The following is a 16,828-nucleotide window of genomic DNA, read 5'->3' as shown; positions in this document are numbered from 1 at the left end:
AAAATTTACCTTTGTGAACCCCCACACGCATAAATAGTGCTATGCACTTCAGTGGTTTTAATCGCCCAAAAACATATGGGGGATGAACAAAGGTTAATATTCAAATAGTTTTTATACTAGAAACGAAAATAGCCTGCGACAAAAATCACAAATAAAATAAAACCTTTTGTCAGAAAATAACAACATTTTGTCATATGTACTCAACGTGTTCGTTATTGCATAAATTATCAGGTATTGTCAACTGATTGTTGATGGTAAGTATAAACAATATAACCGAAATTCCAATTTATTTCAATGAAAGGAAAGTCTTTACACCTGATATTAACAAACGTTAGGCTATATCAGCTAACGAAACGAATTGAGAATAGCTGTCATATTCCTCACTTTACAATGGTTGGTTAAATCTGTCAGTTTTAGCAAGCTTAACCTCCGACTCCGTATGATAGTTGTTAATCGTTCCATTATATTGACAAAATTGAAAATAGGCTGAGCAAACCATACAGACATAAATTATTAACGTCACAATAATGGAGACTCAGCAGCCAAATAAAGGCAAAGTAGTATAACTAAATAAATATAACAAAACTTAGGTTCACAAGAGGTATGCGTGGTTGTGAGTAAAAAGAAGAACTGAACAAAAACAATATCTCTAAACTGAGTTCGTTATCGGTAAATATTGTTGTTTTGTATTGATAAAATGCAATATTTACAAGAGGTGGCATTAAATATTTGTCTACTTACAATTTATTCTTAGTTGCTCAGAGTATGCCAACCACTCTCTTATATTTCGCGGTTGGCTAATGTTCTCTCGATCTAAAAGAAGATATTTAAAAAATATAAATAAAACAATAACACTGTCCAGAAGGAGCTCTTTATAGAATAGGGATAAATAGTCGTCAATGGAATGTTTGACGGATGACAAGATTGGTCATACAAGTGTCGTTATTTCACAATTGATAAGAGCTCGTCTTGCTTTTTATATGTTACATATTCATGGTTTTGAAATCGTTCAACAAATGACAAAAAATATGTAAAAATTCCGGAAAATTCAAATATCAAATAACCTTTTAATAGTCTGACCCTACGAAGAGTACGTTAACGACAATAAAAATAATATATACCAGGATATATAATGAATATATTAAGAAAGATACATGTTTTGATGTATTGATAACAAAATAAAACTTTTAACATGAGATCAATGTCACATATATATCAATAAACTCATCATATACACCAAGAATGAAATTTCTTATTTGCGCCAGACGTGCATTTCGTCTACAAAAGACTCATCAGTGACGCTCAAATAAAAAAATAAATAAAAAAAGGCAAAATAAAGTACGAAGAGCATTGAGGACTACAATTCCTAAACTATTTGCTAAATACAGATAAGATCATCTATTCCTGATGTAGTAAAGCCTTAGAATTTCAAATATGTCAAGTTTTGAAAACCGATACATTATAATTATGACCGTATAATAATTCATATAACACAGAAGTGCTGACTACTGGGATGATGATATCCTCGGGGAATAAATATACCATCAGCAGTGGAATCGACCCAGTGGTTGTAAATAAACTCATCAAAGATACCAGGATTGAAATTTCGTATTTGCGCCAGACGCGCTCAACGTTTTAATTAAGGCGGAAAACTTGTAAAAGGCATGGTTAACCGAGTCCATCAAATCTTTCATGTCGATGTTAACCATATTTGCTTATGCTACTAGTCAGGGTCTTCGACCTTTATTGTCTTGTAGTTATCATAACTCTTATATATAATCAACACTTAATGTTATGAAAATTCAGTTTGTAATAACATACCTATTCCATATACTTGATCCTCAACAAACTCGTACATTTTACTCATTGGAGACACCTTTCTCATGTCTGACTTACTGTAAAACGTACGGGTAGCATTATACTTTCATATGAAAAAAAAGAACTTAATATTGACTGAATCTTATCTCAATTTATATATTTGCTTTTGCTACATGTTTGGTAATACTTTCTTTATATTTGATTTTTTTACTGCTAGTTATATTAATTGAAACAAATGAGATCGATCTTTCAATTAATCTTAAAAGATTGCATTACCATATTCTTAATTTTGTCAAAAACATGTGTTAAATTGTCATTGTATTGATAGTTGCGACAATATACAATTAATTAATTAAATAAACATTAGTGTAGGTAAATTGATTTCAATACTGGTCTATTTTACGAACCTCTCTGCTAAAAAACTTTCAACTTTGATATTAGAGGATGGAATTGGTTCTGTTGGAAGTTGTACGTCCGACTTGATGTTATTGCCTTGAAAACATGCATCATTACTATGATAAGTAACACGGTTATCAGAACTCATTTCTGAACGTTTCTGTTTATATCCAAAATTATTTCTGCATACCATATTCACATTCCTTGATGATCTCTTATCTTCTAATTCGGTTCTGTGTTTTCTTTCAGTCTCACTTTGATCTATCTTGTTTGGCGTCTTGTCAGCAAATGGTTGATTCGGGATATTAGCTTGAATATAATCATCGCTTTGTAAACACTGATGTGACAAATTTGTGCCCAGAGAAACATTTTTGCTTCCTTTAATATCTGAGTCATTTGTAATCTCATCTAGTTGTGTTCCCGCCGATGCCAAAATATGTTTATTGTCTGAATCATCGGATTGTGTTTTTGCTAATGATATTTTTTCTGTATTTTCTGAATCGTAAGTTCTCCTTTTTACTTTTATTTCCTCTGATAAAGGGTTGTCTTTGTTGCATGTATCGTTAGTTTTCCAATATGTTTGCGCATTTTCCGATGAAGGGTTCTCTTTGTTTTCAAACTGATTTCTTCTGCTAGAATGAGCTTGCACACCCGAAGTATGACTAGAAATTCCACATTCAAAATGCCTATTTGTAGATTCAATAGAATCAACTGAAACGCCATCCTCAGAAAGTTCTTCAAAGTCTTCGTTAGTCTTTGACGAATTTTCTATAGCTTTACATTGTTCGAAATTGTTAACTTTAGTAGTATTTCGTAAATTGTCCCCCTGACCAGTGGTTTTCTCTACTTTGACATCACGTGACTTAGTATTAAAGGTATATCGTTGAATTGATTTAATATCAGTTGTTAGCTCTCCAACTTTCTCAAGCAATGTAACAACCTTGTTCTTGACTTCATTCAATGTACTATTATGTTTTCTGTATTTGTCTTCCAGCACCGATAAAATAACTTCAAGTTCTTAATGTGAATGAAAAAAAAAGATATTGAGTATTATTTGTAACGGAAATTATTGAAAGTTTTGATATAAAAGTCAAAGATATTGGCTGTCGACTGCATTACGTTCTATGTTTTATATTAATAGTTCCTAATATGTGTTAATTCTTCCGCCAATGCTTATGTCTCGATGTTAATATAACAGCATGGTCATAAAATGAAGTAAAACAATAATATTATATTTTGTTTTCTAAACAAAATTGTTTTGTTTTCTAAACTGAATTTCATAAGGATAGGATATAGAGTATCAAACAATGACACACGATCACTCTCCGATTATAAAAACAAAAAACAAAGGAACAACGCTGCATTTCTCAAAGCGACATCTGATACCTTGAACATGAATCAAACTTCTCACCTCACTGCAATACAAAATGGCCACTTGCAAAGATGTTAATAGAATTCTTTACTATATCTAGCAATGCACAAAAAATAAAGCTGGAAAAAATAACGAAAATTTTTGTAGGTGACCGACTATCGCATTGTAGAGTAGAATACAGAAAAATGTATACATTTAATCTGAGCACATGAAGACAAATACTAGATGACTGGGTAACCAACTTGTTGAAAGCGATAATTATTTATCATAGCGCACTTACTCTGAAAATGGCAAAAGATAAGCATTACTTTTTTACATAAATAAATGTTAGTTATTTTATTTAGTACATTTTAGTTTTCAAACTTACTCTCTAAATGCCTGTTATCCTTAGTATTGACCGTGTCTCCACTAAAAAATAAAATAAAACAGTATGCTAGCATTTTTGAAATAAATCTATGCATGATAAGCACTCTCTTTCTACCAAAATATTAGAATTAAAATTATAAACAGCAAACACTTTGAAGTATGTTGTGGGTTAAATTATTCTGATAAGTTTATACGAATATGTGGTAAACACGGTAATTATAAACTTCAATCAGAACTCCCAAAAACAATGTAAAAACACAATATTAGTGTCAGAAATTTTACAGAGAAATAACTAACCTGTTCATGTGAATTTTACGCAATATTTCCATTTGTGTCTGTTTCAAATCATGTATTGCTTGATTTATTGTTGATAGCTACAATTCAATAAAACAATTAAATCATGGAAACATGTTATAAAGAATTAATGCCAGACCATTGCAAACATAACAATGGTTTCGCATATTAACATTTTCAAAAAAATAATTTGGAGATATCTTTTTGGTTTACCTCTTCTAAATAAACGCAAGTAACAAATCTTACAACACAAAAGACTGAAAACATACATGCGGACTCAGATAAGAGACACATATCAACATTCATGCCAAAATAAGACACAAACAAGAATGTATCCATAGTAAATAAAGGCAACAGTAGTATATCGCTGTTCAAACTCATAAATCCATGGACAAAAAACAAAATCGGGATAACAAACTAAAACTGAGGGAAACACATAAATATAAGAGGAGAACAACGACACAACACTACAATGTAACACACACAGAAACGGACCAAGCATCAGACAAAATCCAACGAGAATAACAAATATAGCATCAAAATCAAATACATGAATTAGGGATAGACATGTACCGTGACACGTCTTATCGCAATGTCAATTTACACTCAAAAATAAGAGAAAACAAACGACGCAACGTTAAATTGTAACACACACAGAAACGAACTATAATATAACAATGCCATATTCCTGACTTGGTACAGGACATTTTTAAAGGAAAAAATGGTGGGTTGAACCTGGTTTTGTGGCATGCCAAACCTCGCACTTTAATGGCAATGTTAAATATAACATTGAAATGACAACATAATATTACAGGACTACAATACAAATAAATAGGAGAACGTATTAGACAAAGAAACACATGATTAATGAATAACAAAAAGCATCAGGTTTAAAATTTAATACGCCAAAAACGCGCCTCGTCCACACAAGACTCACCAGTGACGCCCAGATATAAAAGATCGAAAGTTGAAAAAGGTTGTGTCAAATACGGCTAAGATTTTATGCTTGGGATAAGAACATCCTTATTATTTAGAACAATTAATGCTATTGCAAACAGTAAATTTTATCAAATGAATATAACAGATATACATAATGAAACTGAAGTATTAACTCATTACATAAAACAAACACGAATACATAATGAAAGACCAACACAGAATAGACACACCCGGCTCAGTCCAGGCCTCTACGCAGTAAATGATGAAAATCACGTCACATACGATGGTGAAAAGGCATTAAAAATTACGTCACATTTGAATATATGAAATTTCTAAAACAGCAGAAAAATGACGTCACATATGAAAAACTATATCTCAAAAGTAAGATAGAATTAGGATTGATTAAAGATTAAAATAGAACTAAATACTGATATTGCATTTAAACACAATGCATATTGCAATAATTATTAATAGCAATTAACTATAATAAAATTTTATGTGCAGTTTGTTATGAATCCAACTTCAAACGTAAATTATCGTACAGATTACGTAGACCAAAATTAAATTTAATAAATGACGTCGGTGATTAATTTTTCTTTCCATAACACATAAATATAATAGAAAATATGTCAACACTTTTGACAAAATCCGATGAGAATTACAAATATAACATTAAACATTTAAACTAAATACATGAATTTGGGATAGACAAGTACCGTAACCCGTCTTATAGTAATGCAAATTCACACTCAGCAAAACAGTCAACAATCGGGAATAAATCACGTTTGGTAATTAAAAGATTAGACGACATAATGACAAACCACAATCTACCATGTGGTAAAAATGTCCTTAGCTAGTTTGGTTAAAGACACATCGTATGGATCCACCAATTCGTGATGGTGTCCATAAAATTTACGGGGTGTCAATTTTAATCTGTCCTCCTCATAACTTTTTTGGAGAAGTTTCTGCGTAAGTAGCACACTTCTGTATATGAAGTCCGTATAGTGTGAACAAGGACGTGAATAGCGTATCAATTGTGATATGTAAACACCATACGAAGGGGCAGATGGTATGTTACTGCTGAGAAATGGGAAATTGATAATTAGGAAGTTGAAATCGTCCCGTTTGTCATAGATTTTCGTGTGAAGTCGTCCATCTACGTCAATATTGAGGAAAAGATCAAGGTATGAAGAAGTCCTTCTAGTATCAGTAGTATCCTTAATTTCAAGTTCACTGGGATATATGAGATGTAAGTATTGGCTGAAGTATGGGTTATTCAATGATAGAACATCATCAATATATCGGAAAGTAAAATTAAAGAATTTCGCAAGGTGCTTTTCTTTTTGTCTTGTAGAAGGTTTTGAATGAATTCTGCTTCATACGAGTACAAAAACAAATCAGCCAGCAGGGGTGCATAATTAGTACCCATTGGAATACCGATTGTCTGTTGAAATATAAATCCTCCAAACTCAACAAATATATTGTCGATCAAAAAGTCCAGCATTTTGATAATATCATCTTCAGTATATTTTCTGGAAGATTCAGTGTGATTCTTCACAAAATATGAATTATTGTAAACCAAAACAAAAAATTTGTATCTACGATTCCCATTTTTATAGAAAAAGCTCTGTTTTATGAGAAGGTAAAGTCGATCTTTCAACTGAGCATGGGGAATAGTAGTATATAGCGTAGAAAAATCAAAAGTTTTTATGTTGCTGCAAAATTGCAAAGATTGTGATTGAAGGTTAAGCAGTGGATCTTTGGAATTTTTGAGAATCCACATCTGGTTAACACCACTGGTAGAATATATCTCCTCACAATATTTTTGAAGCCCATCTTTAACTGTAGAAAGAATAGTAGTCAGTACTTTAGAAAGAACCAGCTATGTATCGTTCTTTATATGGAGTTTTGTGTAATTTAGGTATCCAGTATAATGAGGGCAAGTTTTCTTCGTTTTCTTTGATGTTGATACCAAAAGAAAGAAGGACAGATTTATGATTTTGTAAAATTTCGTCCTTGGTAAATGATGTTAAAAAATATGTAGGATTACCAGTAGTTTTATCAATTCCAAGCTCTGTAGTAAGACATTTCAAATAATGTTTTTTACATATGAAGACAATATTATTGGAGGCTTTATCTGCTGGAACAACGACATATTTGTCATGCAAAGAGGATAAAGCATCCACAACCTCCGGATTCTTGAAAGGGTTAGAAACTCTAGTACTCATATTACATCGTAGTTTATGTATGCGCCTCTGAATGCATGATCGAATAGCTTTGATCCATTCAGACAACGTGTCCAGTTCTGGTTCGTCTGGTTCGCGCTTTACCCATTTTCTTGCATTGTCCTCAACTGCATCCATCAGTAACTTGAAATTCTTTTTCCAGTTGATGGGCTCGGGAAATCTATATTTTGGTCCCTTGGCTAACAACTCTCTTAGTTGTTCATTGGTAACGATGCCAAGGTCACCAGTAATAATATGACCAGCTGGACTGTAATTGTATTGTGACGATGTACATGAGCAAAATAAGACACAAACAAGAATGTATCCATAGTACACAGATGCCCCACTCGCACTATCATTTTACATGTTCCGTTGACTGTGAAATTGGGGTCAATAGTTATCAAAGGTACCAGGATTATAATTTATATATCTCCCAATTGATACGACATTCCCGTGCTTGCATTTGCTATCATGATTTTCTTGATAGAGGGTTGCTGCTCACAAGGAAGCTATTAAACCAAGAGTTCCTAATGGTGAAGTTGAAATCATCCCTTCGTAAATTTTACGGACGCCATCACGAGTTGTTTGACGGTAATGGAATAACCGTTTCACAAATGATATCGGATATGTTCCTTACGTCGTAATTACAATTCCCTTCCCTTTCATGAATGTGACCTACCGAATTAGACTATTTACCGGATTAAAATTTTGTAATCACATAAGCAACACGACGGGTGCCACATGTGGAGCAGGATCTGCTTACCCTTCCCTAGTTTTTGGTGGGGTTCGTTTTGTTTATTCTTTAGTTTTCTATGTTGTGTCATGTTTACTATTATTTTTCTGTTTGTCTTTTTCATTTTTAGCCATGGCGTTGTCAGTTTGTTTTAGATTTATGAGTTTGACTGTCCCTTTGGTATCTTTCGTCCCTCTAATAGTACGCCAGACGCGCGTTTCGTCTACATAAGACTCAGCAGTGATGCTCATATCAAAATATTTATAAAGCCAAACAATTACAAAGTTGAAGAGCATTGAGGATTGCAAATTCCAAAAAGTTGTGCTAAATACGGCTAAGGTAATATACGTCTGGGATAACAAAATCCTTAGTTTTTCGCAAAGATTCAAAGTTTTGTAAACAGGAAATTTATAGAAATGACCACATTATTGATATTCATGTCTAACACCGAAATGTTGACTACTGGCATGGGCTGGTGATACCCTCGGGGACGAAACGTCCACCAGCAGTGGCATCGACCCAGTGGTGTAACAGTTATCAAAGGTACCAGGATTATAATTTAGTATGCCAGACGCACCAATACTTTAATTTGGCATTAAAATGAGAAAGAACATATCATAGGGAACATGTGTACTAAGTTTCAAGTTGATTGGATTTCAACTTCATCAAAAAACTACCTTGACCAAAAACTTTAACAAAAACTTTAACCTGAGCTTCGCACTATCTTTTTCTTTGTTCAGTGGACTGTGAAATTGGGGTCAAAACTTTAATTTGGCATTAAAATTAGAAAGATCATATCATGGGGAACATGTGTACTAAGTTTCAAATTGATTGTACTTCAACTTCATCAAAAACTACCTTGACCAAGAACTTTAATCTGAAACGGAACGAACGGACGCACGGACGAACGAACGGACGAACGGACACACAGACCAGAAGACATAATTTTTCTGATAAGTTCTGTATATATTTGATATTTGACATTTGATAAGGGACTTTCCGTTTTAAATTTTCCTCGGAGTTAAGTATTTTTGTGCTTTTACTTTTTTCTGTTGTGCGTGTGAATGTTAGTCCTTCGAGAAAATATTTCCACTTTCCAAGTTAAAAAATGGCATAACTTTTGAACTATGCATGACTTACTGCCAAAATTAAATATTTTTCATGGAGATTTGCTTCTTAGAATTGTCTATTAGTTTCATAGAGTTTGGATGAGAAAATCATAAGGTAGAGTGCGGAAAGGAAGATGGTACGAATGAAAGAATGATTTGACGGACGGGGGCTCAATGGTAGAAGTTAATGTTTCCCGTTTTTATAGAACAATATATTTACCTTTACGTGAATATCCATAATTTTAACCGAACTGCGCTATTGTGAATCATTGTAGCATCGTGTGCCTTTAAAATTGAAAATAAAAATATACAATGTAAAAACAAGGTCGAATTGAATTCAGATCTTTTTAAACACTTTTTATGTCTTTCAATAGAATTATGAAAAAATGTTAAATTGTTTATATACAAGCTCTATGCAAGATAGTATGTAAATTTTTCCATCAATATTAAGACAATGCATTATAATTATTTGTACACCATAATAATGATGATAACTTTGAATGTAATTATTATCCTGAATTTACAATGCCTTACCATAAAGTAAGTCAAACTGACGAAGTAATATAATTCTGTCGGTCGCATCAATCACGATATCAAGGTGTAAATAAGATACATTCAATCGGGCTAACACCTTTATTGGTGTATCTAATTCAAACAGTTCTTAAATAATAACAAAACACTTATTTTGAAATATGTCCCCACAGTAACTTAAAAGAAAGCATTATACATCCCATGCAAACTTGCATTTTTAATGACACGATGCGTTTAGCATGTTTAATATGGAAATGTGTTAAGTTCCATAACAGAACTTTATTATCAATTATTACAACAATAACTGTAGCTATGTACTTAAGGAAACATTTTATTCTCATTTTCGTACAAGATGACGTGTAATCACAACATAATTATATCATGTCACCAAACCGAAAGTATAAACCGTTATTTATTGACTCTTACAATAACTATTCTGAACAGGTCAAAATATAAGTAAACAAAGCAATGTCCGATTTTTTGTTGTAATTTTAAACGACTAAATCGTGTAATATTTAGTAAAAACTTGTGTATACTTACATTCCGTTCTTTAAATAGGAAATGTTATATGTTGATTTTCCAATGGCTATATTTAACTTATCTACAGTTATCGTTCTTGGTTTTACTTTTAAAAGCTTCGTGGATGTTTACAGAATTATCACATGAAAAGTAGTATGAGCTCATATTATTTGCCAAATGGAAATATTAAAAACTCTTTTTCTAATATATGGGTCAGTTGAAACGAATCTTGGTCGCAGTTATCATTGGGGTATTTAGTTTTTAAAAATGTGATCGATCATCCTGGTTTCTCAGAGGTAGATATTACTCAAATATAACATGGGGTACAATGTCATTTGTCTTTAGAAATAGAGGAAATCTGACAAAGACATGCAGAAATGTTCAGCTTGATAAGATCTACATAAAGTCCATGCCTAAAAAATCTTTTGCTGACGATACATTATAAAATAATTACTAAAAATGGTAATGTTTACCATTTTGTTTTGATTTTTGTCTGTTATCTTGAATTTTGATAGTTAAACGATATCCGTGCATAGCTAAAACACGTGGAACCATAGTATATGTCTTGTCTGCGATAACAACTATCAGTGTAAAGGTGTAATGTTAATTAACATCAATAAGATAATTTTTTCATTGAAATACAAAAGAAAATAATGAAACTTATATCAGAACAATTCATGGAGGATTCGACAAAATTATTCATGTATAAAATGGGAACATTAATCGAAAACATTATCAGTTTACTTTAGAAAAATTAGGGAAAATAAAATATCTAAAATTTTGATTTGGACGTTATCACTTAATTATAAAAGAAACTAATTTGTTCCAAAGTTTCATTAAATTCTATGAAGGTTTCACACCTTTATTGTTGGGCTATGAAACTGTTCCCCTAGAATGTAACTATAAAGTTTAACTGCGGACGTATGAACATGATAAATATGAGTTAAGTACGAAAAATTGTAGGATATTTAATTAACAATTTTTTTTCAAATCCCAGATACTAGTACTGTCTTTTGATCATCAATTTTTTTTGTCTCAGTTTTATTCAAGTACAAGAAAGTTTGAACTCTGCAAGAAACGTTGACCACAGAAAGAACCTAAATGTTGACAATGCCGATGACGGAATGGAGGATCTTGTTTCCGTTATAAAATGATGCAGCCTAGACAAAAAATTAACAGTTCCAGATCACCCGATAAAACATATTCTCAATGCCCTTAAGGTCGTACAACTCTTTAACAGACTCGGTATTTGTGCATCCAGCTTGTTGGTCCAGTTGTTTTTATTCTGTTTACCCTGTATCTTTATCTTATTTTATTTGTATTTTTTTAGGAAAGTGTATTCAACTCATGTTTTACTTTACTAAATGTACTACCAAAACTCTTTGTGTTGATATCTTTGTCTGAATTATTGGTATGCTTTTTTGAATTTTGAAGTCAATTGAATTTATATATTTGAGGTATGTTTGCGCAGTTGTATCCACAGGCACTTGTGACTACCCAGACATAAATAATGGATAGTCACCTTTCCATTGATAGAAACTAGTGCCTGATCCTTCCACTGAATCCGAATTGTTGAGAAAGTATATAACAATATTTTTTTTCTGTATGTACTACAAGTACAAAAAGTGTTTTGGTGGTGTCTTTGTCAGATATATGTGATTACTTGTTGGGATTTTTTAAATCAGTTGTCACGTTTACCAATGATATCTTTTTGAATTACTTGCTTAATTTTGTCAATAACTATGTATACACAACTGTCATACAAATGGGAGGTTGGCTAGCTGTAAATCCAGATTTATTTAAAATTTCTTCGGGAAATGCATGTACTATGTCAGGAATATGACAGTTCTTGTTTTTATTTGTAAGGTTTGTTGACTTCCCTTTCTTAGATAACCTTACAAATCGGTATCTTTGTGTATACATGTTCTTTAACGTACTTTATTAATCTATCGGGAAAGCATTTTCAATTTCTAAGTTATAAAAGAATATCAATACGAAGAGAACATGTGATGTAACAATATCAAAGCACATTTTATAGTCCGGCGGCTACAAGCATATTTCAGACGAATTGTGCACATCCTGGTACAAGCATGACATTTGGCATAGACCTTCCTCAACTATTATTCTTTTATTTCAGGTAGGGAGGCATTTGAAAAAAATGTCTCACTTCCGGTAAAATCCAAAATGGCGGACATCATACTTAAATCAGCCCTATATCGAAGGCTAGTATGTGAAAAGGTGTTATTATCATGCTACTAACATAATATTTGGTACCAACCTTTGATATAAACTACTTTTGGATATATGATGTATATAAGATGTCTTCAAAAACCTACTTCCGGTAAAATACAACATGGCGGATAAAGTACTAGAATAATCTTATTTTTAGGGAGGGTAATTGAAATATGTTTTAATGTATTGCTACTATCATTAAATAGTGCAGGAACCTTTTTTTTTGTGCTTCTCATGCATACAATGTATAAGACATATGTCTTTAAAAACCTTACTTCCGGTAATATCCAAAATGGTGGACATAGAAATATCAATAATATGGTGTAAATGTCAAAAATGAGTCCTCAATTCATATCTTTGATTCTTAGTTTTAGATAGATTGGTTCAAACAAAATAAAATTACTGAAGTAAAAATGTAGTAATACATTTTTCAAATTACATTTTGTACTACTATTTGGCTAAAAATTCATGTTCATTCACAGTCACCACCACATGCAAACAAAGCAGTGCACGGGAGACCCAATTTTCCACATGAACAACGACCGTGACATCCTCTGCATCTATATCTGTATGAATAGGTTGTCGATACCAATTCTGGCTTTAATAAAACGAGCGCCGCCGAATTATTGACTAGGCGTAAGAGCATATTTGACGCTCTCTATGCTTGATGCGCGCACTAGTGTCATCTAGCTGATTCGACGCGATCACTGTCTTAACAAAAAAAGAGTTTGAGTATTGTGGTGTTTTGCTTAGTGGAATGTCAAAACACTAAGGGTAATTCTTTACTTGCTTTTCCACAATATTTGTTGCGTGGTAGTCTTCGAACTTCTTGGCAGTTATGTTTCTCTAAGAACGTGCGTTTTTGAGAAATTTGTCTGGTTCAATAGCGGGAATCAGTCCATAAACCACTTTGTATATAAATATCAACTTCTAGCTTGTTCGTCTTGCAATTGTCTTGAGGTCTTGTAGTTCCAGTTGGGAAAGCATATTGAAGACACACCTGTCGTCTCTTGACTTGTAATATATGGTGATAAATCTTGCCGCTTGACGTTGTATACTTTCTAGCTTATTCATTTTGTTACCGTGTAGGGATCCTACACTTTGGCTCCACATTCCATGATCAACGAGCGAGATGTAAGCTGGGTTTTTTTTGCAATCTTGTGGGCAGTATTTCAAGTTTCTTCTTTGAAAGCCTAGTGCTGAATTTGCTTTCCTTGCCACGTTTAATATTTTGGTGGTTCATTTGAGGTCTTCCGAAAATTGTAGGCCTAGTTACGGGTTATGCTTGACTTGTGGTAGTATGTATCCATTAAACTGTAGATTTTATGGCTTTTGTTTCTGATGCTTAGGATGTAGCACTTTTTTACATCGAACCGCATTCCCCAGTACATCCACAATGCACAAGCTTCTGAGAAAATGATGAGGCCTTAGAAAGAGTTACTTAAAAGTTGTCCTCTTTGTCCCTTCATCATCCATTCGCGCCTGAACTGGGTAGCATATAAGCCAATTCCAAGCTCGTCCCCCTAAACACCTGCCTTAGTATATTGCACGTTTTACATGATTGAAAAAACTAAACCAAGTTGAGGGAATACCCTCAATTAGTCCTCCCTTTTGCGCAAATAGTTATTTTCTTGATTCCTTAACCATGTTAAGCCCGTCTGATAAGTTTGTGTGATCTTAAAGTTAAACCATTGTGATTAAGACTGATCAATCATCATTCCTTATGTTTAAGTCACATCTTCAAATGCCATCAATGTCTCCCACGCCGTTTTTTTTTTTCCTTTTCAAGCAATCAGATAACCATATAACAACTGGTAAAGACATGGATCACAATAAGTGTGTGTAATCACTCATTGCCAGGTGCATTAAAAGGTCAGTGATATGTATTTATCCAAAGCTTTTTGCCCTCCCAAACATAGTCCATAGTTCGTCTACCCTGTCACGGAATAGCGAAACTGTAATGACAGCATCATCAGTAACGACTCTTCGAATCATGACTCGTGCAATTTCGTGTTTCATTGCTTCAGACACATGCACCATGACTCTATTGTCAGCCTCTTAATGTGAGCATGGTGATAAACCTGAAATACATCTCGAGGTAGATAAGATAGAATATCCTGAGCATTTGTTATAAGAAGCAAGAGCTACATTTAGGGGAAAGGGAATACACAGACGAACCCAGAGTCAAAACAAGATGACGACAATAAGAAAGAACTTTAAAGTTTTCATTCGCAACAGCTTGTTCAATAGATGTTAAGGAAAAGGTAGTTGTAGCAATAATTGCTCAGGATGTTCTGTGTTATCCACCACATGAAGATGTTTCTAGCTTAGCATCATGTTCTCGTGAATCAAGATTCATGTGGCTGATGCAGTGAAACACTGACTTAACTGCGTCATGACTCGAATAGTCGATACTGATGTTGCTTTCATTGCTGTTTGCTTTTCGGTGACATAGGGGCAGACAAACATATCTAATCATGATCTTTCAAATACACTAGGCAATGAGAGATTGCACGTTTGCTGGAAAAGGAACTGTGTTGGTGACATGGATGGTGTTTAAAGATGTGACATTTAGAATGATGATTGATCAGCCAACATCACAAGATATGGATTTGACAATGTCAATGATAGAACGATACGTCTTTTGATGTAAGATTGAAAAAACTTATCAGATTGGGTTAACGAAGCAAGAAAAATGTGTTTTTGGAAGAGGAAAATACCTATTGAGGCTATTACCACGACTCGGTCTAGTCTTTTTCAGCAAGAAAAACGTGCAATATACCATGGCGGATGCGAATGAGTAACTAGCTAACTGGTCCATCGCTTATGAATGGCGAAGGGAAAAATATGATCCATGGGAACCCTTTTGGACAACTCTTTGTGAGGCCATCTTATCAGGAGTTTGTACATTATAGATTTAAGAAACAATACCACGATATTTGGAAATTTGGAAAATAAGGTCTCCGATTGTGAATAAACATGTATTTGCGATCATAAATAAGTCATTCTAAAGATGTTTAAGAACTTTAGTGATTTTATTTTGTTTTAATCAATCTATCCAAAACTCTACATCGAAGATATGGGTTGAGGACTCATCTTTGTAAGTTACGCCATATTGGGTTTTTTTACCGGAAGTGTTAACTTTGTATTTAAACATATAAAACTGAATAGAATTTGTGATTTTGAGGATGACTTAAAGCCAAAAGTTTAATGACCAGCTTAAAAAAAAACTATTTTATTTATTCTAAAAAAGTTGAATATTAAAATGAAAAAATATCAATATTTCTATGTCCGCCATATTGGATATCACCGGAAGTAAGGTTTTTAAAGACATATGTCTTATACATTGTATTCATGAGAAGCAACAAAGAAAGGTTCCTGCACAATATAATGATAGTAGCAATACTTTAAAACACATCTCAATTACCCTCCCTAAACATAATCTTATTTTAGTACAATGTCCACCATGTTGGATTTTACCGGAAGAAGGGTTTTAATTACATCTAATCTATATCATATATCGAAAAGTAGTACATAACAAAGGTTTGTACCAAATATTATGATAGTAGCATGTTAATAACACTTTTTCACATACTAGCCTTATATATTGGGCTAATTTAAGTATGATGTCCGCCATTTTGGATTTTACCGTAAGTGAGACATTTTTTTTCAAATGCCTCCCTATCTTAAATTAAAGAGAAATAGTTGAGGAAGGTCTATTCCAAATTTCATGCTTGTAGCAGGATGTGCACAATTTTTCACAAAGCCGCCTTACTATTACAGATACCTACATTAAAATCATTTAACTCAATGAATTTTATTCAAAATATTTGGTAAAATTTAATAAAATAAAAAAAGATGAATCACCTCTTTTATAAAAAAAAAAACCAAAAAAAAACTAACAAAACTGATAAATGCCATTTTGTAATAAGGCAACAGCCTAATCATGATTTGTTTTGTTCATGAAAGAATACTACATTACAATACGTTGTTATGAAATGTGCAAAAAAAGGAACAATATTATTATCGAATCCTTTTGACAATTATTTCCAAAATAATAAATTATTTTTCTTTGATCTTTTAGTTTTAAATTTCTCTTTGAACACAACTGTTTTCGTAACTTAAAAATGCAATCTTTGAGGCCAGTTTAAAACCGCAAATACCACATTTGCGACTTCTTTAATAATTCTTCATGCCCTCTTAGTAAGATTTAAACCATTGGAGCGACGTTAAATTTTGTTGACATGAATTTCTAATATACCAATGGCATAAATGGCTTTAGCAATTTGATAGG

General features: G+C 32.8%; 1 protein-coding gene across 1 annotated transcript; it reads right to left on the bottom strand.

Moving 5' to 3' along the window:
- Nucleotides 1–2,212: 2,212 nt before the first annotated feature.
- Nucleotides 2,213–10,422, bottom strand: LOC143070954 (uncharacterized). The gene is made up of 5 exons (XM_076245055.1): nt 10,324–10,422; nt 9,473–9,537; nt 4,250–4,326; nt 3,954–3,994; nt 2,213–3,231 (listed from the first exon to the last, which is right to left on the bottom strand). Exons 2-5 carry the CDS (start codon nt 9,488–9,490, stop codon nt 2,213–2,215), a joined length of 1,155 nt encoding a protein of 384 aa, XP_076101170.1. The 5' UTR covers nt 9,491–9,537; nt 10,324–10,422.
- Nucleotides 10,423–16,828: the final 6,406 nt, after the last annotated feature.

This window comes from Mytilus galloprovincialis, chromosome 4, assembly GCF_965363235.1.
Source record: "Mytilus galloprovincialis chromosome 4, xbMytGall1.hap1.1, whole genome shotgun sequence".
Classification (NCBI taxonomy): Eukaryota; Metazoa; Mollusca; class Bivalvia; order Mytilida; family Mytilidae; genus Mytilus; species Mytilus galloprovincialis.
The sequence above is the reverse complement of the archived record's forward strand: the minus strand, read 5'-3'. Positions and strand labels throughout refer to the sequence as shown.